Source organism: Colossoma macropomum, unplaced genomic scaffold, assembly GCF_904425465.1.
Source record: "Colossoma macropomum unplaced genomic scaffold, Colossoma_macropomum, whole genome shotgun sequence".
Lineage (NCBI taxonomy): Eukaryota > Metazoa > Chordata > Actinopteri > Characiformes > Serrasalmidae > Colossoma > Colossoma macropomum.
The window spans coordinates 19,109,352-19,136,166 of NW_023494792.1; the positions used below are offsets into that span (position 1 = coordinate 19,109,352).

At 39.3% G+C, this 26,815-nt stretch overlaps 1 protein-coding gene across 1 annotated transcript in view; it reads right to left on the minus strand.

The window, feature by feature from the left end:
* Nucleotides 1–26,815, minus strand: part of kcnq1.2 (potassium voltage-gated channel, KQT-like subfamily, member 1.2) — a 157,568-nt gene that overhangs the window by 111,200 nt on the left and 19,553 nt on the right. Inside the window, exons 7-14 of the mRNA XM_036576391.1 lie at nt 25,153–25,263; nt 24,516–24,611; nt 23,192–23,323; nt 20,531–20,687; nt 18,983–19,009; nt 17,322–17,372; nt 16,902–17,013; nt 15,907–15,975 (exon numbers count right to left, since the gene is read on the minus strand). Coding sequence (XP_036432284.1) covers nt 15,907–15,975; nt 16,902–17,013; nt 17,322–17,372; nt 18,983–19,009; nt 20,531–20,687; nt 23,192–23,323; nt 24,516–24,611; nt 25,153–25,263 — 755 coding nt within the window. The remainder of the gene's footprint in view (nt 1–15,906; nt 15,976–16,901; nt 17,014–17,321; nt 17,373–18,982; nt 19,010–20,530; nt 20,688–23,191; nt 23,324–24,515; nt 24,612–25,152; nt 25,264–26,815) is intronic.

The following is a 26,815-nucleotide window of genomic DNA, read 5'->3' on the forward strand; positions in this document are numbered from 1 at the left end:
ACGTCATTTCAAACCATATAGCAGACTTATGTGTAACATTCACAAACTTCCTAGTATGTGCTCTTAATGTTCATGCGTGCAATGTTACTTAGCATACCAAAATGTTATGTTAAGAGGACGACCCTTGAAAGCTGGGTTTGTGCACTGTAAAATTAGTACACTGCTAGTACACTGCTGTATTCTGTATCATTACTACAGCATTCAGTACGACTTTACACATTTGCAATTGGTTTTTAACCTCTGTCTTTTGTAAATATTTTGTATATATTGTCTTATACACCAGAGCATAACTGTATTATGAGTATAAGTATATGAGTATATGAGTGTATATGAGTATGTACTCATGTGTATGCACGGCGCCAGTTAACTGAATTGACTTAAATTTCTGAAAAAGGTATGTGACCAAACCTGTTTTGAACATATCAGCTAGCCCAGTCTAAACACTCATTACAATCACAATCCAGACGCAAACAAACAGGCTGGGAGCTAGACTCTCTAATTGCTTTATCAGTACAAAAGCCTTTACAGGGTTAAAAGCATGTGGGGGAGGGGGGGCTACTCCATCCCTGCATAAGAGACTCCTTTAGCACATCAGTTCTAAACTGCCTCCGCCCCCCTCTAGACACCTGTGTGCAAAAAGGGTCTTTGTCCAGCCGGCCTTAATTTGATCTGACGCTCCCCCGCACATGTGGAACAGCTCAGCGGCCCTCATAACCTTAGCTGATTAGGGCTGCGGCTCAGAGTGTGCCATTAGCCCAAAACGGGGGAGCGCGGGGGGAGTGCATGTCAAGCGCCCAAGCGTGTATGCCTCTACGGGTCGTCTCACCAGCACAGAACCACGCCTCCATTGCTACGTTTTCAGAGGAGTAGAGTGGAGGAGCATCTAAATGAGGAGGTGGCAAAGCTCAGGTTACATTGGCACGTCTCACTTACACACACACACATACACACACATACCCTCGAGGAGTTTCAGAATACTTTTGCTTTCAGAGAGAGTGAGATTTGTGCAAATCTTTCCACATGCTAAACCAAGCAACCAGTGAGTAAGAATGAAATCTGGCATGATCCACTCATCAGATATAGTCATATACAAAAGTTTGAACATCCAAGGTCAAATTACATATTTTGTAAAATGACTTTAACATATTGAAAAAATAAAACATAAAATATAAAAAGTGCCATAACTTTTGCACAGGCCCACATTTTATATTTTATTTCTTTTCCAATATGTTCAGTCCAGCATATAAACAGTAATTGTGCTTTAAAACATGCAGCAGTGTGTTCTCCGTAGAAACTGGGTTAACATATTTTCACTTAGAAAAGAAAAAAACTTGCATAATGTATTCAAAGTGGGCTACACACATTAACAAGCAATTACCCACTTGAAATTAAGCATAAAGTACACTTTTATTGCTTGGAACTTGCCAAACTGGTTCCACATATCTATGCTGATTCCATTTTTATTACATAGACCACTTTCAATTAGCATATACTGTAACCAGTTTCTGCCCTGAGGGAGGTTACTGAGTGCAGGCTCTATTTTTATTTGTTTAGTAAAAGCAGTCCAGATTTGCAGTCTCTATTCAGATGCTGATGATCACTCACAGACGTTCTTATCTTATCAGCCAACGTTGCCCTCTTGACTGCACCTCACTGAGCCAATCTTTAATCACATCTTCATTGAGGGAGCTTTCTTTTCTGAGCCATATAGAAGCACTGCAGATTGAGTATTCACATCAATATGAATGTGAATCATTTATAGTACATATAGTATATTAAAGCAATAGATCATGAGAGGATGGTCCTTGTGTCTAAAACGCCCTTAACCATTTAAGGCCGATGTGGAAATGTGGCTATTTCTGCTGTTTAATTTGCTCTTCGATGTTGATGCATTTCTCAGTGCTGTTGTTGCATTTATTAGATATGCAAGCAACATGATCTTACAAAGCTGAAAATCTGTTGATTTTTCCTTAGTTTGGTTTGAGTGTTAAATCATATTCATGTGATCATATGTGTGTATATTGAGTATTTTACAATGCCATCAAACCTGGCTTAGACAATCAGATCCATTTAATACTACACGTTTTTCAGGAACTTGCAGGAATTTGGCCTTGAGTGTAAACAGTGAGGCTGAGCAGTGTGTGTGGGTGTTAAATCTAGTAGTGTTAGGTCCTGGGCTTACAGGGCAGGCCAGCGTCCGGCCACCACCACCGCTCTCTCCTCTACTCCCATTCTCCTGTTTGCTTTGACAGTGCTTGGCTTATGTGCTTAAGCTCGTCAATACACACTGAAATTCTGCACCTCCTCCTTCACTAGCCAGCGTTGGCTCGGGATACGTTCAAAACAGAGCTAGAGCCAAGTAGTATAGCAGCCCCCAACACATACATACAGCAGCCTGCAAGTGTGTACTTTCTGATGCACTCATTACGTATGAATATGGCATTCAGAAGAATTTATTTTTTTGGCCTAAAAAAAGTGCATAATACTGAGCAATGTGGGTCAACACTAAGACAGTTCCGTTTGCAGCAGTGCATTCAGTGAATGGGACAAAACGTTTCAGTGGCCACTGGCCTTGTCCAAACATTTGAGTACTTCCCACATTGTTTGGGGTCTTTGGGAATCTTTGAGATTCTGGTGCAAACCCCACATGGCCCTCGTCCAACCAACGTCAAAACACACACACACCGTGCCAAAGAGCCAGGCCTGCCTTCACAAACAGCTCATTTTCATGCGTCAGACATTCGCAGAGTGAGGGGAAGAGAAAGAGAGAGGGAGAAGAGAGAGTAAGGGATAAAGACATGGCCTCTCTACCCTCCATTCACCTCTCTAGATCAGTCTACACACTTGGGGAATTTGTTTCATTCCCATGCTGGCTGGGAGATTGGGAATGCTCTCATTTTCCCTCCATTCTGCTCCCGTCAGTTCAACGCTTACAAAAAAAAAACAAAACTAGAAAATATATTGCAGTATATTCCATTTACACTTTGGGATGTGACTACCAACATACTGTATAACAAAATATTTTGCTTTTATAGCTGAACATTATTTAGTAAGCAAAGACAGAACAGGTCAGCTACACAGTCTTTCTCACTACATCAGAATGCATCACAATTTGTTACATATATATGATCTTCCATAAATTCCCCTAACATCTGCACACAGAAAGGAGGAAAATCGTAGACCAGTGGGAAGAAACCCATGATAGACTGATAGAGAATAAACTCTGAGACTTCAGAATAAGGCCCAGATGGAGTAAGCATGCTTCTGTGTTCCCGTAAGAAAGCAGCAGTGGAGGCGGTGGGGGTTTCTCTACATCACTTCCCACCATCGGAGGAGCACTTCCCCACACTGACAGCTGAAACAAGCTGCTCCCAGATCCACCTAATGCTCCAGAGAAAAAAAAAAACACACGGCCATTCCAGCACTCTACTGCCAACTGAGCCAGGCAAACACCTGCAGAGGCCTGGAAATACTACTAAAGGGCACGAGACTTCTTCAGGCAGGGAAAAACACCACAGCTTCTCACTATTCAAAGTACAGTTTGCCGTGATGTCCTTAAGCCCTTAAATTATTTTAAAAAATAATTCCTTAAAGTTTAGGTATAGTTTAGGACCCATATTTTGGTCTGCACTACCATACTCTCATAACTACATGGCATACATATTAGTTTCATAGTGGTTACTGGATAACATGTCTCATAATAAATAAACAGAATAATAAGCCTGGAGTTTAAGGGGTTAAGGACTACAAACTAAAGAGGTTTTCTTCTACAAATCAGATGCACTCTTCTTATTAATATGATGGATGGCCACTATACTGCCTTATACTTAAAGACAGAGTCAAGGAAAAAGAGGGAAAAAGCTGCCTCTCACATCGGAATCCACTCACTCAACAAAATAGAAAAAATATGTTTCCAATCCTCAAGTTATTGTGCAATTTCATGCAATTTCTTTGTCCGAGGGGACGGACTAGTATGGCAATTCCCATTCGAGCGGAACAACTTGCAAATAGAGGGGTAATGAATTCCGTGTGCCAGAGAGAGAGTGTGTTTGCCGGGCAGGGGTGAGATTGACCGGACACACACACACACACACCCTTCTCTAGTGCTGGAAAACAGTTGACAGCAACATTTCCACTTTTGCTGGACTGTTTCCTCCGCTTCAGGGTGGAAGGTTTAAAGAGCACTCTATAGAGAGATGGTGTAAATATGCTAGTTGTGGTTGCCGTAAAATGACGATGAGTGGTGCGTGTGTATTTGCGTGAGTGTGAGTGTGTGTGTGTGTGTGTGTGTGTGTGTGTGTGTGTGTGTGTGTGTGTGTGTTTGAGTGCTGCCACAGCACAACCTGCTGGTTAATGGGCACATTTATAGTTTTAGAGCTAGAAAAGGTGTGTTTACTTTCTTCAGACAAATCATGACAGAACAATTCTGACCAGACAACGGCTGTTTCAGCAGCCCAATAAGGCAGAATACCTGCTCTTATTCAGTCAAGGCCTCAGCATGGCTTTCAGCTGTTTTTCAAAGGAAACCTGCTTCATAAAATATTACCAGCACACTTGTCCACTGCAGCTGGGAGCAGATGTGTAAGTGATTTAGTAGAATAAACATACATGACCCAGACGTCTGGCGCTGACCAGTCGCACAAAAACCCTTCTATGTTTCACCACAGTAGGCCAACAGAGCGTAGCACATTGCAGAACGCAACACAAGCTCACAATCGATCTAGTCCAATTATTAGTTTAAAAGGTCAATAGCACTCCTCTGGGGATGTTTTATAAATTTAAATAGGTTTTACAAGTTGCTTCTGTAAGATTAAATGCCTACTTCGTTCATCATGCATAGCTATTTTTGTCCTTTTACACTGGTCAATGATAGAAATAATTTACTGTTGAGCGCCTGTGGTACAATAACAAGGATCAACAAAATGACTTAATAGTCAGTTTACTAGACTGGATGGCACAAAAGCAAAGCAAAGTACTTGCTGTACCACGCAAACGTGGTCAGAGTTTTACATTTTAGTGTCAAAGCCTCGTTGAACTGCCCTAGTGCTCCAGCAAAGCCTGCCAATATGATTAATTCGGTTAGAGCAAAGCACCCTAATTTGTCCAGCTTTTGCAAAGATGATGTAAACACTCCAAAGATTACTTCATCAAAGTTTATTTTTACTCTCATTCATCTATGAGTGACTCATCGCCTTTGATCTCCCTGACTGTTTTTCTCCTTTTCTTTATTAATCACTTCATTAAAGCATGCTTGAGCAGAGCGGTTTTTTCTGACTCTACGCAGAAAGTGACTCACAACCCACGCCTTTCATTCTGGCTTCTTATTTACAAAAAGAAGCTCATCCTATGGAAAATCCATTGCAGTATGTCAAAGTGGAGTCATGAACTGCAAAAAATGTCATTAACAAAAATCCAAGTTTGCTGTAGATTAGTTTTAGATCTCTTGCATTAGTTTAAGATTAAAGTGAGTCGTGTAACCAACTACACCATAGTGGAGAAGATAAAGACATTTTAAAGCAAACAGAAAGATAACAAAAGGCCATGCAAACACAAATGTATGCTCATAATGCTTTGAACAACTCCCTTCCATGTTTGTTTGTTTCTTTCTACAATCAAACATGAAACAGAGCAGCTCTATCAGACCATCTCTACTTATTACATTTCGTCATTGAGCACGGCTACCCGGAGTGAATTACAAATAAATAATTCTGCCCCTTCTGGTCCTTGCTTTGTCTCGTCTCTGAGTGTGTTCAAAGGCGTCTTGCTGTGATACCTCTGGTGCTGGAGGCATACAGGAAATGGAGTGATGCTTTTCCTGAGGCCCAGCACTCTGGAAGGTTTCCTCTTTAACACTGATCTTGGATCAGTTCCCTCTGTGGAAATCCATCAAAGTGCACCCAGAGCTGCAGGAAAACACAACTTTGTAGTATCCAGCAAGGCAGAGGAAGCAGAGCCCAGAATAAGATGATCTGAGAACAGTTTTCCTTTTCTCCCACGCTGGTCAAGGCACATGTTTAGACAGATGTAGCTGATTTAAGATCAGTATGGCTACAAACGTCATCCCCCCAACTGCGTTCCATCTCCACTCCTCATTTCAAGTCCATTGTGTCCCCACTGCTTCTGCCACTCAGAGCGTTTCCATAGACCACAGCGGGTAGTCCAGTCATTAATGCAGTTCCTAAAAGCCCATAGCATTCTTCAGCAAACATCAACATCCTAACAGGCTAATGCTCTGGAATCTTCCAGAAAGTTCTTTACTGTTCTAGGAATGACAGCTACATTTAAAATACTTGTGCTCTTCGGCTGGCTTCACATGGTAAAACTTTACTCAACTAGTAGCAGGTTGCAAGGTACATTATAATAATCAAAGCCACTTGCATCCCTTTCGATTACGGCAATAGTTAGCACGGTAAGTAGCTACTATTCTTCATATCATTCTAAAATCATCTGTGGTTACTTGGCCTTGATTTGCACCCGTGTATCATTTTTATGTCATGAGAGAAGGGAAAATGTATGACTTCAGAGACCTGCATACAACAGGCTTACAAGGCAGAACAAACAATGACATAAACAGCTGTTAAAAATGGACCATCCAGTTTTATTTACTTGTCCACAATGTGTCGATTGAAATTATCAGTTGAAGTGATATGGTGTGACATGATCACCTGATACATTACAGTCAGGTCCAAGTAGTTAGATAATACAAATACACATTTTTGTAATTTTGCCTCAGTACACCACCACAAAGGATTTGAAATGGAGCCATCAAGATGTGACTGAAGTGTAGAGTTTCAGCTTTAACTCAAGGGGTTTAACAAAAATATTGCATTAACCGTTTAAGAATTACAGCCATTTTTTTACTTGTCCCTCCATTTTCACAGGCTCAAAAGTAAATGGACATTTGACCGATAATCAGTTTCATAGCCAGGTCTGACCTGTTCCCTCATTATTTCATGATAAATTAAGGAGATAAAAGGTCTGGAGTTGATTCCAAGTATTGAATATGCATTTAGTATGGGAACTCTCATTAGGCAGTCCAAAGAGGTTCCGATGCAAGGGGACCATCACTAGGCTGAAAAAACAAACCAAATCTATCAGACAGATAGCAGAAAGAGTTCGGTACCGTGTACTGGAGAGCTCAGCATCAGCAAAAAGCCTGAAAGACCATGGAAGACAACTAAAGTGGATAATCGCAGAATTCTTTCCATGGTGAATACAAACTCCTTCACAACATCTAGTCTAGTCAAGGACATTCTAGAGGAGGTGGGTGTATCGTTTTCAAAGTCTACAATAAAGGCACGCTTTCATGAATGTAAATACAGAGGGTTTACCTCAAAACACAGAAGAACAGAAAGGACAGATTAGCCTTTGCTAGAGAACATCTAAAAAGCCTGCCCAGCTGTGGAACAAGATTCTTTGGACAGATGAAACCAAGATTAACTTGTACCAGAATGATGGGAAGAGAAGAGTATGGATAAGGAAAGGAAGGGTACATGATCTGGAGCATACCACATCATCTGTCAAACATGGTGGAGGCAGTGTTATGGCATGGGCATGTATGGCTGCCAGTGGAACAGGTTCAGTGGTGTTTATGGGTGATGTGACTGGTGATAGACATAGCAGGATGAATTCTGAAATGTACAGAGCTACACTTTCTGCTCAGATTCAGTCAAATGCTGCAAAACTAATCGGTTGGCGCTTCACAGTACAGATTGATTATGACCCAAAACATACAGCAAAAGCAACCCAAGAGCTTCTTAATGCAAAGAAGTCAAATGTTTTTAACTGGCTAAGTCAGTCACCTGACCTCAATCCAACTGACCATGCTTTTACAGAAAGACCAACAAACAAGCAGCAACTCAGTATTTGGTGATGTCAGTGTGTTCTCATCTTCAGGCAGTCAGGATTTGCAAACAAGTATCAAAAGAATCCTTGTATTTATAATTATGTAAGCTTGTCCAATTACTTTTGAGCCTGTCAAAATGGAGGGACTATGTAAAAAATGGATGTAATTCCTAAACGTTTCTTAAAATATTTTTGTTAAACCTTAAATTAAAGATGAAATCAAATTGTGATTGCTTCATTTTAAATGCATTGTGGTGGTGTACATCTGAAAAATTACACAAATTGTCTCACTATCCAAATCTGCATTTTGGCTGTTTTTATAAAACTTCACCACCTTGAGTCAGTCGCAGATGAGTTTCAAATAAATAAAGTTGTGTGAACATTTCACTATTTAAAGCGAACCTTAGGTTGTTGCACTACAAGTGTTCTGGATATTCTGTAAAGATATAACAGTCTTTCCAAATGTAAAACTTTGTGCTGGCATTGCAAAACCCATCATGGGCGTATTCAGACGCAAGGAGAGCTGCTGACTCCCAGTAGCCAGCTAGTAGCTTTACTGGCACATATAGGCATGTGGTGAGAAAAGGTCAGCTTTTCAACACCCAGTGAGACTCATTTAGAACATTATTAGTGGCACTTAGAGCCGAGGCCCCTGGGAGAGTCCTAACAAGGGCAGTATGGATCTGATTAAGCCCAGAGCATGGGCAAAGAGGGCAGTGCTTGGGTGAATTCTGTTTGAATAATTCATGTGGCGCCATAGGCCTACGTCTCCCACCCTCCGTCTTTCTAAAGTGAAAGCCACACCTGAGGCTGCTCCAAAAGAAAGCCACGAGCTACTCCAATACTGTAACCCCAACAACAGACCATGAAGTAAATGAGATGCAGTTAGTCATGAAGAAAGCAAGAGAGAGCAATGATGTATTCTTTTAAAATTTTCTGAGTTTGATTTTCACTGTTTCCTTTCTAGTAAGAAAAAAACCTACAAAGGTTTTGTTTACATAAAAAATAAAAATTACTAATACTTTGCACAGTGTAAATGAAAATAGTAACTTTACTACATTTTAAGCAAATTCACTTATTTTTAAATAAGCTGATGTTTTACTCAAATAAATTTTAATTGTATATAGTAGCAATTTTCTAGCAAATATTAGTTGTAATGTAAACTGTGACCCAAAAATTATGTAGTACTTTAGTATAAACAGGCAGCTTTTGCAAAGATATATATAGTGCTAATCTTGCTTTACAACATCAGTTCCGGTATACTTTCACCTTACCATCTCACAAATTGCAGCCTTTCTCACGCAAGCACGCACTGACGCTCACTTACTCATGCTGACACACTCCCTCCAAAGGCAGGGGTTCTTATGCGGATCAGTGGATTCTGTGATGATTGGATTAATTCCATCTTCAGATCACAAGGGGTGCTTTAGAGTTATTCTCCTTTTCAGCAGGACTTATAAGGTCTCAGATCTCCTCTTAACATCTCAGCAAAGCATGGCATCAGGCAGTGAACATGGAGTAATTGAGCAGCCAGGTCTCACACATACACTGTCCTGAGACTGCTCTGAAATGCTATCAGAACCCCATCTGTGCTAAATATGCACGATTCCAAGCATGAAGCACATTCCATATGTTCAGAGGACCACTGACTTGTGATATTAGGTCTAGGAGGTGAGCTTTACACAGTGTCAGCTGGTGTGCAGCTATGTAGCTTTTTCCCAAAAGGTAAAACGGCAGTCATGCTGACAGGTCCAAGCAAGCTGTTCTATAAATCGCAATTTCTTTCCCAACATGCAAAACCACTAAGTGGGACCATAAGGCAATAAGTGTTCTCTCATTTGAAAAAGGCAGCGTTTCCAGCAGCCTTCCCTGCATGACAAGAACGAAAGTAAACTTGTATAAAATGTCTATATGACCAATTTGGACTAGCTGAGCAAAGACCTTTTTCGAGTCAGCAGGTTCTGAGCAGTCTTAGACCAATTTGAATGATTCTAAATTTATTTGGTCTGGCTGTTAAACACATGCTTGAGGCTGCAGTGTATTACATGGACTACAGACTTGCTTTCAGCAGCCTTATTCCAGTCACACTCTCGAGCCTCCTACCACCCCTCTCTATTCTGAAAACAAAGAGGTGTTCATTCCCCCCAGGTGTGTCCTGCTCTGCAGTCAGCAGGAGAGCGACCAGTCAAGCTCTGGGAGGGATCCCTTACTTGTATGGGTCTGCATGTGCACTTAATTCTATGCGTAAGTGTGTATGTGTGACTGTGTGGCACAAACATATGGTCCAACTTCATCAACTGGCCTCTCACATTAGCCGTTCCCTGCTAACACAGGATCTCTCTCTCTCTGTTCTTCATCTCCACCCAGGCCCACCTGAACAAACCCACATCAGAGGATCCAGACGGAGCTACCTGAACCCAATCCCAGCCTGCACCCTCCATACCTTCCGCACCACCACCAGTGCAGACTTAGAACAGATAAACACGCCACCCCAAGTGCTGGAAAGCAAAGCCGGCAGAGCAGGCACACTGGGAGAGGGTTGGTATTTGTACAGGTGCTTTGGGAACGAGTGGAACACCTTTGAAGGAGAGAAAGAAGAGTAGATTCAATACTCAGGCTCCTCACAGCAAAAGCTTTAAACCTTTGGGTCATATGCCATCAAAGTCTGAGATGGAAATAAAGAAAAATGATATGTCTGAAAGCACCAAGCTTTATGCTTCTAAGGTGAATCACATCCTAAAGTTAGGGCCCATATCTTGGAAATCCCCTTTTGAAATAAAAGCCTGATGTTAAAGTTTCACAATGCAACATTTACCCTACAGTTCATATATGGAGACAGCCTGTTTTGAATTCATTGTTTTTTGTGATGTTACAAAAACCAGCACATTTGCATATATCTGCCTATTCAGAGCTGTTCAGCAGCTGAGAAATGGATCTTTCTTTTGACAGCATTCTAAGGATGTGCCAGTGTATCCATCTCAGCCTTAATTTCCCAGATGACTCTATTTCGCAAGCTGCCTGTGAAAATGGAGCAGAGCCATTTCAGAGGGAAGGTGGGAGAATTTATTTTTGAATGTATATTGCCCCAATTATGGTTATGGACGATAAGCTATATATTTTATGTATTGCTATCTAATGTTACCAGCATATCAATTTAGCTTGCTTTAAGTATGTTAATTTTGTTAATGCAGGTTAATATTGTAGTGAAGACAACAAATAGCAAGGATCCTTGATAGGCCATATCATTTGACACTAGATGCAGAAGGAAGCTCCTTCACAGACCGCTGCCAAGATACAAAAGACGCGCTATACCTACCAACAGTCATCTTACTGAAACACACAATGAGTGTGTTTCAGTACAGATTACTTTTTGAATGAGTCACAATAAAGGGCAGGCAATATAATTTATAGGACGGATATAATTTAAGGCGTCCAAGGGACAAAGATAGGTTAGAAAATAGATAAGTAAAAAAGAAGTATGAAAGAAAAAAATTAAAATACAAGAAAATTTTTAAATATGGGCCCTTTAATGCCTAACATGATCTAATAACAGTACAGTCTATCTGTCTATATTTTTGCTCCTCAAATGGGCCCAGAGAGAATTCATTTAGGCAAATGAAAGGAAAACAAGGGGAAACAGATATGCTAGCAGGAGAAGAAGGGGGAGGCTAGAGGGGAACTTTCATCAAGTTCTGTTAGGAAGATTAATTTGAGATAACAGTAATTCCATCGGAACTCACCAGCATTTCCGTTTACTCATTCAATCCAAGTATTCAACCAGCAATCAAAATTATATCAGACCAATTTGCCTTCATTACTACAATCACTTACAAACTAGAAAGGAATAACAGACTTTATCAAAACAAAGTGACAAAGGAAAAGAAATAACAGCAGATAACTGTATTAGTATTAAATGCTGAATGAAATGCAGAAAAGGCACAAAAACATTTGACAGGGAACTGCAACAAATTCAAAAACCAAACAGTACAATCATCATTAATGGCAAGGGGTGAGAGCAGGTCAAGCTCAAATGTAAACAAACACGTCAGTAATGTGGCTCATATGCTCCCCCCTTCCACACTAAAGAACGAAAACATGGCATCAGTGTCTGTTCACAGAGAGACACTGCAAAAACAGCAATTTCCTGAGTTTATTTTCCTTTTCCATTTTTATTTAATTTCTGAAAGATTTGTCATGGCATAGCATGGGCTGAACCAGAGGAAAAAATATCCACAGGACCCAGCTGCCTGGGTAGCATATTAGCCTGTTATGGCACACCAGGGGGTATTGTGGGTATTGTGTAGTATGCATTAGTGTAGAATCATACAGCAGTCAGCAGTCAGATACAGAAAGATGAGCAGAGAAGAAGAGTTTTCTGAGGTCAGTCAGTGTGAGAAAAGGAGGTCTGGTTTATCTGAGGTGAAACCAACTCATTTACATAATTAATAACCATACTAAAAATCTTTCTACCACCATTACAAAGGTCAGCTCTTTAAACGTAGGTAGGTTTTTCTTTTAGCACAAATAGCTGGTGCCCATAAGCATTGCAGGCAACACTGTACACTGAAGACAGAGCTTTCAACCTTGAACCTGAGGCTTATTATTTGGTATGCACAGATATGAAAATTGTGGGCTGATCCGGATATCCAATATTTTTCACGTACATGTCAATTGCAAAGTCGATGTTGATACATAAACAATTACAAAATGTATAACTGGGACTAAATCAACTTGGATTAGCATTACAGAGAAACAAAACATTTAGTTCTATAGTGTGACAATTGCAGTAAAATGAATAAAGTGCAGTCCAGGAAACAAAGTGTCAAAATAAATGTGCTGCTTTTCCGAAATACAATAAATACATCATCAAATATTGGATGGAAATTTTGCTCAAATATTTTTTTTGTAATCAACTATATGCCAATACCTATATGATTCCAACATCATTGTGCATCCCCATTTATTTATTAAGTTACTTAGTTACTTGAATTATTACAGGACTAATTTGTAAGTTATGTAGTTAAAAGAGTGAGGAACTGAAGTGTGGGCCACATACAGGCCCTTAGGGTTTGAGTGCAAAATTCTGTTTAAGATAAGACCTTAAATACAGGGTAGTAGTGAACAGCAGAGAAAGCATCTGGCTGAAGATGCATGGCCAGTTTTTGGTACCTGTAACTGTGTCTGTGGTAGGAATATTCCAGCTTTAAGGATCAGCCACAAAAGGGCACGTATTCTTCAGCCAAAACACCACAATGTGGCACTTCATGAATCCAACACAGCTAGCTCCAGCCATACTTATTCTTCTCTTTCTTTCTTTTTCAGACGGGACCTCCTGCTGCTGGCTCTTTCTTGGAAACACTCAGTCTGTACAATGATATGAGGTCAGTTGGTAGGTCTAAAGGGCCACTAAACATTCCACCTGACTCATCAGCGGTGCTAATGCATACAAAACACATTCTCATGCACTGACGTCATGGTGGAATTCAAAAGGGGCATAATACAGAAATTAGTCTTCTGTCAGAAGAATAGTAAAAGCAGATTGAGAGACAGCAAAAGAGAGAGAGAGAGAGAGAGAGAGAGAGAGAGAGAGAGAGAGAGAGAGAGAGAGATTCATAGGAAGTACTCACAGAATAAACTAGTGTAGTGTAAATTGCGTTTCAGTGAGTCTCTCAATCTCCAGAGAGATGAATCAGACATGACTGCTTCATTAGAAGACCATAATTCCCTCCGTCTCCCAATAACTACTGGAGGTGGTTCAAAAGACTGTGCATGGGGTGTTCTTTCCACCCCTCTGTCTGTTTAGCACACTGTTGTGTCTTCACCAGGGAGAAAAACCAAACACTGTCTATGCACACACACTCATATTCATAGGCTTTTGACAGATCACTGTAGACTAGGAACATGACTGATAAGGTTTTGGCAGTTGTGGCTAAACAAAACACAAAAATTGGGGTCTAACAGCTGAATTAATAGTTTTATCAAAATTCAAAGCTTTTCAAAGCAAAGCATTTATGACTGTTCTCAGAGGTTTTGCACAGCCTGCCTCAAAAACTTGGCAGCACATTTTACACAATGGTAAGTTACCTTAATTTACAAAAGCCACCAGAGAGACATCTGAGAGGTAAAAATGAATATGTTAATTCAAATTGATGATTACCCAGCTATAATGTTTTTACTAATTGCCCATATGGTCTGTTAACCTCTGTCTTCTTAAAGTATTGTTTGTTCATGGGTTTTAATGCTGCACAGGACACAGTGTAGAAGCATAAATCAGTAGACACAAAGGGTCAAAAGGAAGGAAAACCTAATAGCCTTGAAAAACTAGATATTAATTTCAGTGCCTTTAAGTATTTTGTTTGGAGTTTCTTTTAATGCTTCTCAGACATAAACTACTTCTTGTGAATATTAACAGAACATTAAGTTTGCACAATGCACATTGAACGAATGAGCAGATGCTGGCAGTTTCTCACACATTCTGCCACTTTTAAACAATCAGAGGAAATTTGTCACGTTTGACCAAGCCGTGTGGGAAATCGAGGAAGAGAAACAGAACGAATTCATCGTTTGGAGTTGAAACAGTATTATTACCATGATGCTGCAAGTATTTAACAGATAGAAGAACATTAGTGTCAGCTGAGCAGCAGCCCACATACAACCTCCCACAAAAAGGTCAGACTAACTAGAATGTATCAGGATCTTCAGGAAGGCTGAGACAGAGAGGCTGGCATTTATTACATCCGAAGGCAAAGTGGCATGTATAAACAGAGGGAACGCATTCACGGTGTATAAACACAATGTGTTGATGTTGGCTTGCTAGCCAGCCATGATAATGAAATACATAAATAAAAAACATTGTACTCATAAGCCCAATTCAAATCTCTAGACTTGCAGACACGTGGACTTTAACATGTGTGTTTCAAAGAAAGTCCACATGGCTGTAGGGCTGTTTTATTCAGTCCTTCATCTAGGTCATAAGGGGGATAATGAGGAATTTTTGCAAACTTCAAGAGAGGCCGCTTGGTACACAGGCTTCAGCAGACTTTGCTCATGGAACATAAAGAAGACAACATGAACGAAAACAGAAGGAATTTTGGTGTGATTATCATTAGAACTATAAGTTGAGCTGAAGTCCCCTGTGATGCATTACAGGATTTTTATGTTATATTGAGGCCATATCATCATATGTTATACCAAGGCTCATCTTAAACACAAAGAAATACAAAAGTCAGGGTAAGCCATTGCAAGATGTATTATCTAATAATCATCTTTCTTGGAAAAGCTATGCACCCCAGTCACTAATGCACTGACACAGCTGATCAGGAAATGAATAAAAGGCTTGTTGTTATGTCTGGATTATTTCACTGTCATGGCACAAACCCAATTTTTAATCATAATCAGGTACTGACCCACTGTCCTGAAATCCTACTGTTGAAAGAATGCAGGTCTATGAAATAATGATGCATATGATTTCTTGGAAATGGTGTTTCTATTTAAAACCACATGAACCGTTTTCCATTACTCAGAAGAGATAAAGCTATTGATTGCATCCTTACAAAATGACTGAACAGCAGAATATGTGCTTACGTGAGTGAAATATCTGTACATGCACAAAACTGCTACTGCTCTAGTCCTGTGAAACATCTAATGTTAATCCCCATAATGTCAAGAGCAACCACCAAAAAGGCCCCAGACTTCACACTCTTAATGCTCTTCACTAAGACTGATGTAACTTCATCTGACTCATTAACATCTCCAGCACTGCTCTATGTGAATGCCACACTCTGAACGCCACACCTCTAATGCAGCTCATAATCAGCACGTATCAGAGGAGAGGGTGAATCTTTCAAAGCCAGGAAAGACAGAGACATAGAGAAACCATACACATAGGACACAGAATGCAATGTGGGACTAACATGGTTGAGATGAACGCTTCACCATTTATGCATGGGTCCTATACTTCTACCAAATGCTGTTTCGGGGATGATTTGCTTGAAAATATAACATGTCAGTTTATCATTTCAATGCCTCAGTTAGAAAGAGAAGCCCATAAATAAAAGATACCTGCTTGAATTCAACTGCTGTGTAGAGACAGAGTCCTCCTCCTTTGCCAAGAAAGGCCTTGTCAGTAGACTGAAAGACAGAAACAGTGGTGGGTCCTTGTCTTTGTATTTTCAAGAAGGTGATAAAAACTGAGATTGAAAGATTGAAAGAATTGATTGAAGGAGTTTCATGCCACTGGTGATTACATTAAAAGCATCGAGACTGATGAGATGGGTTGGAGGGGAGAAGTTCAAAAGAGCCCTTATATACATACACAAGAAGACAAATTGATACAGTAAATGAATTTACATTTAGGACGATAATTCCCAATTTGGTTGCACCCAAAGGACCTTTTGCAATGATATTACATGAAATATCATTGACACTGAGAAATAACACTATTTCACTATTAGGGCTAAATCTGTACTTGTCCACCCCACAGTCATGACTATTTCAGAGCGAATAGGGCAGTGCATGGCCTAAGAACTTATAACAGAAGGGCTCTACCCACAGACTGGAAGAATTAACTCGACAAATCCAGTAGCACTGTTTTTTTTAGGAGAAGTGGTTAGAGCACACAGTTAGCAACTACAGAGTCATAGGTCCACAGACAGGTTGTACAGGCACTCCACAAAATTCAGGTATCAGTTGGCTGTCAGGGACATAGCTTTAGCCCCTAGGAACCCCTAATTGACTCTATTCTAAAAAGTTGCTCTACATTACCTGAGCACCTCTGCTCTAAAGTAGCACACCAGCTCTGCAATCCACCTCTTTCTTAGACCTCACAACAGAGTGCACTAAAGACCTATTACTCCAGGGTCTGAAGCACACCACCCTGTTTTAGCGAAGCGCTTTAGGGGAACTCTATAGGCTAAGGGGGCAGACAAACAAGACAATGGAGCACAGAATTAATAGGTTACAAAGGAGTGTGTTGAACTGGGTGGATGAGTGAATGGATGGATGGATTTGTGGATGGAGAATTATGCAGTAACTTCAGTGTTAGTCACTATACTCACTGTGAAGCATCTGTCACCACAGGGAGTGGAATAAATTCACTAGCGAAGTCCATGTCATCCACTAGGCTGTTAGTGCGTGAGATATCAGGGGGTCCATCCAGCTTTTTCTTAACTGCAAGAAAGCATATCAGCAACTTTAACGAAATATTCCTCAAAATGAAAACCAATTCACAGCTGCAAAGAATTAAGCAATGGTTCAGCCTAAAATCCAACTTTGCCTCTAAATTGGCTACACTAGCTTCATAGCTCTAGGGCAAAACAAAAGAAGCAGACTCTGGATGCCAAACATGTCTTGGTTGATTGACTACTTTTGGGCTAGGGTAAAAATTGTGTAAATTTCATTTTGGGATGAGTTATCACTTCAGCTGGGAATACAAAAAGCAATAAAGTAAAAGAAAGTAAGAGGAGATGATGTGATACCTGGAGATGCAGGGCAGCTAAGATTGAAAGAAGACCAGGAGTGCTGACGGTCTGTGGACATGCATTAGAACACAAAAGGCACACAAACACACACAAAAATGTGTTTCATGGAACAAAACAAAAAAACAAAACATACCAATATAAACATAGTTTCTCAAACAACATGCAGAGACTACACTATGAGTTTGCCTTGTCACCCACACAGCTTTAGTCAACTAAATGTAGTGCAGTCAGCCTTGTGAAATGTACTAATTAAATGACTTTTAATAAAAGTCAGCTCGTAGACAGTGTTTTGATTTGTGAGTCAAATGACTTCTGCAACAGTAACTAAACAGCACAGCCCAGTGGACCTTAACGATCACTTAGACAGAGAGATACAGAGTTGGCACACAGGAGAAGTGAAATAAACAGAAAAAGAGTGAGACAGAGAGGCAGACAGAGAGAATGAGTGAAAGAGTGAGAGAGAGAATAATAGAGAAATAAAGAAAGCGGCCCAGTCAAGAGCTTAGTCTTATTAATAGCACCCCAGTCTGCACAAACACGTTTGGTTTGGTAGGGCCCTGGCCAATAAAAACAAACACAGTGCCTGGTGACAGCAGGGTCCTGGAGCCACAACCCCATTCACAGATTCTCTCAGGCCATCGGACCAGACAGATAACAGTGAGATAAGCCGGATGTTGACCAAACTCAACAATGCCCAGTTTATTTCTGACCACTGATGGCCCACAATGGTCTGATCTATCATTATTCCGCAAACACCAACAATCTAAGATTGCCATTTGGTTTAAACGCCATTGTTCACCAGCCTAAAGTTGACCTATCCAAAGAAAAAAACTACTGGGTTGCTGATGTACACTTGCTTACGACTGTTGACCTATTTCATCTAATTTACGTACATTCCTGCATTTTCTAGTTTTTCTAAAGCCAGCAGCTAAAACAGGAATATTATTGTTGGTTTAGAAAATAGAGAACAAGCAGTCTCAGACATAAGGGCCAAGCTGAGTTAATAGGTCTATTAAAAAATCTCTACCAGGGCAGCACAGTGTAGCACAGTAAGTGAATTCCTGTTTTCTCACTCACACGGAGCTCCACAATTTTGTCCCACCTTAGAGTATTAAAGCATAAAAGACTCTCCAAGCTACATGAAATAAAGGAATCAACTATCTGCTCCTTAACACAAGGAACTTTTACCTCATAAATTTTCTAGTTAGTGGATCTATTAGAAATATGTCCAAGGCAGCTTTTTCTCCACCTTTATGCTGCGCCTTGATCTTGCAAACAAAACTGGCACCTGCAAACATGCAGTCTGATTAACCCCTTGAACTCTGGATTACTATTTCATTAGTAATCTTAAGATTTATTATTCAGTAAATACAACAAAATTAATACGTAAGGTATGCAGTTATAAGATTAGGGAATTTAAATTTGGGCCCACATACAGACCTTTAGGGTTAAGATGTTTTAACAAAAGCAATACCAGTAGCAGAAATCTTTTGACAAAATCTAAATGTTTATAATTAAAAGGGTCTGACTGCTTGTCTTTGATTTAGTTCTGTGTTCTCAGGCAATGACATAATTAAAAATAATGAATAAAAAAACATGAAAAGAAGGCAAAGGTACAGCAAAGCAACAGGCATGGTGCAATCACACATGGAACTCACCTGTCTGCCTGAACATCTTTGTGATGCCTGCAGGGATAAAAGTAGGAAGCAGATCAAGCAAACATTCTTCACATCATTTTGGTATATTTACAAAAATAATGTTGAGGGATCATCGATTATTAAAATACCATTGAATTCCATTTGTCAATCAACTGTCATTCTAGAAAGTGTACAAATAACTGCACCCTGAGGACCCAGAGCAACACTCTTTGGTTGAAAGGACTGTTTTTTGTTTCTAAATCTCTCTTGTGCCCTCTCTAGGCTCCTTGAGAAAAATGAACTTCAACCCAAGAATTTTCCACTAGTTTTACATTACTAGTTCTACTAGTTTTACTGTAGAAGAAACCTCATGGTTCTGCGTAATGGGTTCCGACAATTCCACATCTAAAGCCTAAAATATCAGTATATTTTCTCTTGGTTGTGCACACTTCAGATGCCCCTGGATCTTAAAGACTAACTGACTGAGCTTCATGATAAGCTGAAGTGTTAATGAGCAATTTTTTTGGGTAAAGTTCAAAGTCTTACGGACATATGGTCCTATTTCATTATCTCTCTTTCCCACTGAACTAATTAAGCTTCAGAAGAGACATTTTCTTTTTTCCAGTAACTGGTTTCTCTGCTGGGGACTGTCTCTGCTTTTATGATAAAGTCATTTGACAGGAAAAACCTGTAAAAACCCACAAAAACAGCCTTATTAACAGTAAGAGGGCGTAGATTCGTGTGGCAGGGGCTCGTTTTTACACAGGATGTGTTCCAGTCACATATGGAAAATGACATCTATCACCAGTATGGAAAAATGGGCCAGGTCAAACATTCTTTTTTATCTATTTTACTGTTCTTTCCTCTCTATTGCTGTTGTAAGCACTCCTGCTAAAGGCAAAGGGCAGAAAAGTTGAATCTCTAAACTAAAGATCAATGGACACAGTAGAGTACTTGAATGTGAATTATCCAGCTAAGCCACAGCACCAACGTGAGCCACAACACTGGACCCTACTCTGAGCATATCATGTGCGGCCTGGAAGCAGCGTGTGCATAAACTGGCTTCGTTGGGAAGAAGGAATGTCAGGGTTAGTCTCTCCTCCACCACATGCACGTGATGTGTCACCGAATCTAGGTCATGTGGAAAGAGTATCAAAGCAAATATTTTTTTTTTGCCAAATATTGTAATACAAAATAATAAATAAGGAACAGTTTTTGTGTCCATGTCAATGGTATGCGTCTGTGAAAAACTTCCTTTTACAACAGGGGGTAGTAAAGACACCCATGGTCACTTGCAGGATTATCTGGGAAGGGATTATTCAGGAAAGTTTGAGCTAAAAATGTTTTTTTAACTATTCAATATTTTTTCTTTTTTATGAGGGACTCCAGGCTGATATATGATCAACTGAAAACCAAATGAAAATTTCTGTATTATTTTTTTGTTCCTAATAGAAAAAATGACTGTTTTGATTCAGGTTCAGATTGTTATTACTAGCACTGTGACATTATTGAGGGTATGTTTTCTGAACTAAATGTAGGATCCATGCATCACTAACAGGGCTTTAATACCTGGAGGTTCCTCAAGGAAGAAGGGCACCTCTCTCTTGTCCTCTTTGTCGTCTATATGGTCATAGGTGATTTGAGGGATGGACAGGGCCTTCTCTCCTGCGTTCCCCAGGGAACCATTATCACGGGTGGACTTCAGCCTCCGCTTATAGCGCTTACTCTGTATTCAAAACAAAAAAGAATGGAGATGCCAGGTATGTGAAAATAAAAGTGTCATTTATGTGAGGTACGGACAGAGTGTATTCTGTATTCTATTGACCAAATTCTACCAAATTAAAACTGTTTAAAAAACAATTAAACATTCAGACCTTGGATATTTACAGCTTCTGATTTATGTAGCCCCAAGGCTTTAATTGAGACATATATATACAAAACCCTCATTTATAAGGTACTTTCTATTGGGAGGTGCCTGCCTCAAACTCTAACCTATAAATTTTAACTTTTGAAAATAATACTTAAAATATTATTAAAACACATAAAAAAACTATTCAAAAAATGGTGTCTTATGTTTTCATGTCACTACTGAAACACAAACAGCTTTAGTCCATAGGTGGAGCTTCATTTTAACCATGCCCCTGCATTTTAGAGCAGAAAGTGAGACTGCATCCCCGCATCATATGGCTACATGGTAAGCAAGTAGACCCCAGTTTTTTGAAGTAAATGTGTCCCAAAGTCTGAAAATCAGTGTGTAACATCAAGAACAGTTACTGCCAAAACACACTTTTCCCTAATTAAGTAAACATTTTTGTGTTTTAATGAAAAATATTATGATTTTATGCGTATACAACTGTACAAAGCTGTGTTTGCTAGTCATGTAGTACTTTTTTGAGTTCTGCTCAAAATTAGATCAAATTTTAACTACTGAAACAGTGACTACAACATTTGGTGAAGTTTTGGTAGAGATATGATTGTTTTGCTAGTGAAAAAATTGGAATGTTCAATATTTGTTTTAATAAAATAAAGATAATTACGGTATAGGGTCACTCAAAGCAAATGGTACCAGTTATGTGAAGATAAAAGATAGAAGTTGTGTGAAGCACAGACAAACTGTGAAGGCTGTTCAGACATAGGCAACAAAAGAGTGTAAAGGGTGTGCTGGACTTGTGAGAAAAGTGTCTGTGTTTTTTGAAATACTTCGACCTTAACGTGTCCTTTACATCAAAAAAGTGAAGAACATTTGAAATGTTTGATGTCATGAAAAGGGTTATTCTGTAGTTTGAAGCACTAAGAAAGAATTGCTGTTCTGACAGAGCAGTCTCTGTCTATGCTGTAGTGGTGATGCAGAAGGCACACTTCTACACTGTTGTGGCTCTAGCCTAAGGCCTTTTCCCATATAGCCTTATGGAGAAAAAAAGCAAATGTACACTTCAGCTGTGACGCACATCATTCACCGCACACGTTGGTCAACAAAGATTCATTTAATGAAATTTAATCTAAATGTTATCAGCAATCTACGAAGCAGCACAGAGATGCCTTTGTTCTCCTCTTTGCGAAAGAGAGGAAGGCATTTGAAATTTATGCAAGAAATACTACAGGTCCAGACACATTTGTTGTACTTGACAAGTGGAATAGAAATGTGGAAAATGATATGAAATGCAAATTTGCCCTTCTGAGAGAATTTCATAAATATTTCATAGTATCCACCCACTGTCAATAGAAACGTGCTCCATGATCTGATGACTTTTGTGGTTGTTCAGCTAATGTTCAACTTCTATGATTAAATCCTTTCATTTTCATTACTAGCGCGCTTTAAATTGCAGAATTTCTCTCCTGATTTGAGCGTGAGTCAAACAGGCTTTGATAATGAAATTGCTTTTTCCCATTACACTGGACGGCCCGTGTAGGAGGATAGTAGTGGGGATCAGTGAATGACCGCTTTGGAAATGAGGCAGGAATGAATGGTCGGTTTATGAACGAAAGAATAGTCACACACCCGCGCAGAGAAAGAGGTGGAAGTGGCGGCCGCTCTCCCAATATGTTTGGAGACAGAGCTACACAAAGATTTTTTTGTTGTTGTTGCGCTACACAAAGGTTTGCTCCCAGGAGAGAGGCGGCCGTGACATCATCTCATCTGACTGTGTCATTGTGTAGAGAAGACAAAGGGGCCCGGGGTCAACTGGGTGTCCAGAGGAGAGAGTGAGGGATACAGCAAGTATGAGAGAGAGAGAGAGAGAGAAAGTGTAATTCTCATTCTTTCAATGCTTGTCCCATGACTTCAGACCACAGTATTACACTTCAACCTACACACAGTAAATTCCCACCATTCACTATAAAAGTAAAAAAACTCACTACAAAAAATCCAACCCACTACATTTAACCATGTAAAGCGTACAAAGCAAAGAGAAGCAGATGACCTTCACCACTATGGCACAATGTCCCTATTACACTTTCTGCAAACTGATCCAGTCCATTCTAACACACTTAATTCTATCTGCCAAACACACCTTTGTCGCTTCACCTGCACCAGGTGCGTATGTGAATGGGCCCAAGGCAAAGATTACATACAATGTGACTCTAGAGAAGCTTAGAAAGGTTTACCTTACAGTGACCTACTATAGTCACTCAGTGAGCTTAACACAGGAAGGACAATGACAAAAAAGACACAAAGGAATAAAGTAAAAGCAGAGGCAGCTCCACTTGCAAACATCAAGAGAGAGAGAGTACCAGTTTTCTGAAGTTTCCAGGACTGGAGTTCTCTGAGTTTATGACTGGGATGTAGTCACCCGTCAACACGTACATCTTCCAGGTAGCTGGACAGCCATCAGGTTTTTCACAAGCGTAGCATCGCCACAGTGTCTGCAAATAAGAAAAGCTGGGTGATCCCACAGTTGGGGTGCCATTTATATCTCACTGATTGTACTTTTACAAATATGTGTGAAAAGCAAAGATGAAAGACATTTCAAATACAGGTAAAGTGTCCTATTTGCATTTCTCAGATAAACAAAACATTAATAAAACCTATAGCACTTAGAAAAATCTATAAATACTGTTTACTTTGAAATACAATCATTAAAATACTTCAAAGTATTGTATTATTTTTGCATTAACGTGTGAATCCGTTTAATATTTCACATCTTAAACATCATTTTTCATGAGTCATCCATCTTAACTTATGAAAAATGTACGTTTTAGTGTACCACAATATTTATTCAACCCTGTTACCTGAACATATTCACCCCTGTGAAAAAGTTGGAATATCTGAAAGTCACATTTTCAACAGGAATTTACATCATCTGACTTTTCCTGAAGATCATGAGAAAGAGAAAAGTTCTCCCATTGTTTTTTCTTTATTTACTTGGTGATACTGTGATATTGACTGACAAGGTCACTTTGAAAGCATAATAAGGAGGCTAGCTAACCACATTTTGTGCATTTGCTAAATCTATGCAACATTTAACTTTTTTAAGGAATTACAAGAAACCTTGTAAACAATGAGATGGGTTAACAGTTGATGGTTAGATACATGTGTTACTTGATTCAAGGTTGAAAAAGGTTAATATTTTTAAGAACTGCAATGGATAATGACGATGCAATTGAGGAATCACCCAGAAATCATTCACCATTTGCGCTGCTAGAAACACTTTAAGGAATAGTTCAGAACTAACACATTCACTAATAGCCATTATACAAAATGATGACATTCATGTCCTGCTAGCTCCCATTCATTATTATGACAACTGCGTTATCATATTTTGCATCCAAGTGTCTTTTTCTGAAAGATAACTTTGTTTGTCCCATAGGGAAACTGGTCTTAGACATACAGGCTACCACGAAAATCAACAAATTTGAAATCAACAAATAACTTGAGAATGACGTAATGGCAAACTCATTCTTTTTGGAATGTAGTGCAAGAACACAAGGTCATCTGCACTGAAAAATGTTTATTTACTTTTGGCAATAACTGTATTACTGTGTATAAGTGTATATTACATAATGTGTATTTTATTCATGTGGAAACGATGTACACATTAGAATGCTTTGTCAGTACCTGTATTAGAGAGGCAGCAGCTGGGATTTGGCGATTGAAGTGTTTCTGTCTCTGTTTTTGTTGCACCTTCAGAGCAAAGCCTGAACCCAGAATTCCCTGAAATGACAGTTAATGTTGGGAGGTGTTGCTCTTTTACATATAAGACCTGTTTTCATGTTCCTCTTATAATGATTAAGGTCCTAGATCTGCATAATCTAACCAGATTAAAAAGAGGTATTATCAACCTCTTGCGTAAACATAAATAGCATTGCATAACTAAAAAAAATACAAATGTATTTATGTGACTATCCACTTACAAATCACTCAGATGAACACTCAGTTTCAAACAGTGAGAGAACTCACAGTGACCAATATGTCCAGTTAGAGTTTGTTGTATGAAATAATGTGCATTCCTAATGTTGCAGTTGTGCATTACTTAAAGTGTTATGTGAGAACTCAGGTCCCTGGGGGCCCTGCTTTCTCTTTAATGGACCCCATTAACCCTGGTACCCCATTACTACAGGGGCCTCTATAGGAAAACATTGCCCCAGGGCACCAGACAGGGTCTGAGAATTGTGTAGTGTGTGTGTGTGTGTGTGTGTGTGTGTGCGCGCCTATGTGAGTAAGAGGAAGGGAGAGAGAGAGAGATGGTATTTACCGCTGGCAGAGCAAAGAAGGAGATAGCAAACACACTAAAACAGGAGGCGATGGCCTTCCCTATCCACGTCTGGGGAACTTTGTCTCCATAACCTATTGTAGTCACAGTGACCTGTAGAAAAGAAGGGAAATTACTTTGTTTTATTTTCATCATCAGATCTACTTATAAAAGACAGAGACAGTTCTGAGGTTCAGTAAACAACATCAGAACATAACTGAGAAATGTATGTCTTTGCTGATGTGCCTGTGATAAACACTGTGCTTCATCATCTGTGACGTATCTGTGCTCTCTACTCTGGCTTGAAACAAACTAGACCAGTTCTCAACCTTTTCCACTTCAAGGCCCGCGTATTTATCACTAGAGAGCATGAAGGCCCACAGGAAAACAAAACATTTTGCTTAAAATAGTATAAAAATTGGTAAAAATAAAAAAAAAAAATTGTCCTAAACAATAGCATACAGATTATATTGTCAATTTCAGTCCAATCATAGAAACCAAACTCTGTAATGATCTTAAAGAAATAAAAATAGAAAAAGGAAATGTAATTTGTATTTAGTGCTTGTATTTAAAAGCTGGCTCTGTATTTTAATGCACAATATAGAGTCAGAGTCAGAGATTTTCAGAGTATAATAAAATGGAAAAAATTGAAATTTGTGTGTAGTTCACTTTACATAATATAATAATTATAAATTACAATTATTTATAAATTAGGCTAGCGTAAGCTTGTTTTATTCCAGAATTCAAGCAGAATGGTGGCAAATTAAGTGTAAAGTTTCCATAAGTCAGTCACCAGTTGCATGTTTGCCATTTACAGTTTAAAAACATTTTATATTTATTTCTTATTATTAAGATTGTTTTTTTTCAGCCATCATCACCAGTCCACTATGGACCACTGTCTTCCCTTCAGCATAGGCCTGAGGACCACCAAAGGGTGCTTTGCAGCCCATTTGTGGTCCCCAGCTCAGTGGTTGAGTAACCTTGGACTAGACTAAATTTGTGTATAGTCTATAGAGGAAATACAGAGATCCTAGAGAGAGAACTATCACTGACCAACATATCCTTCTTCTCTGCAATGAAATTTAAATCAGGCACCAGATTAGCAGATACTCTTTTGTACTTCAGGAAGACTACCAGTTAACTTGGTTGGCAAACTCGCAAGTTTACCACCTGGAAAGCTAATGATAAACAAAACTGGCAAGTTTACCATCTGGAAGCTAATGATGAACAAAACATAGATTTTTAGACAATTTCCCTGTAATTAACATCTAGAGTTCAACATACCAGCAAGTACAAACTAGCTTTCTGGAACTGGTGCGTGATTGTCTTTCAGTTCATCTACATGTTAACTACAAGGTCATGGTCACTTTTAATATTTATATATTTGAAAAGAAAAGTAGTACAATCTTGTCAACTCACCATTGAGCCTCATTCACCAACATGTTCCCAAGTTTTTTTCTTAAATTTGTTTTTGAGAAAGATCCTAAGAAAAAGTCTACATCAGATTCATGACGTGTTCTTAAACCGCAGAACTGAGCATAGACTCTGTTCTTACCTAAGAACAAATCCCAAATAAGAAAACATTGGTGAATGTCAGAATGTTCATAAAAACTGTGTAGGTTTTAAGAAAACATTTCTTCTTAAGTTAGTGAATGAGGCCCATTTT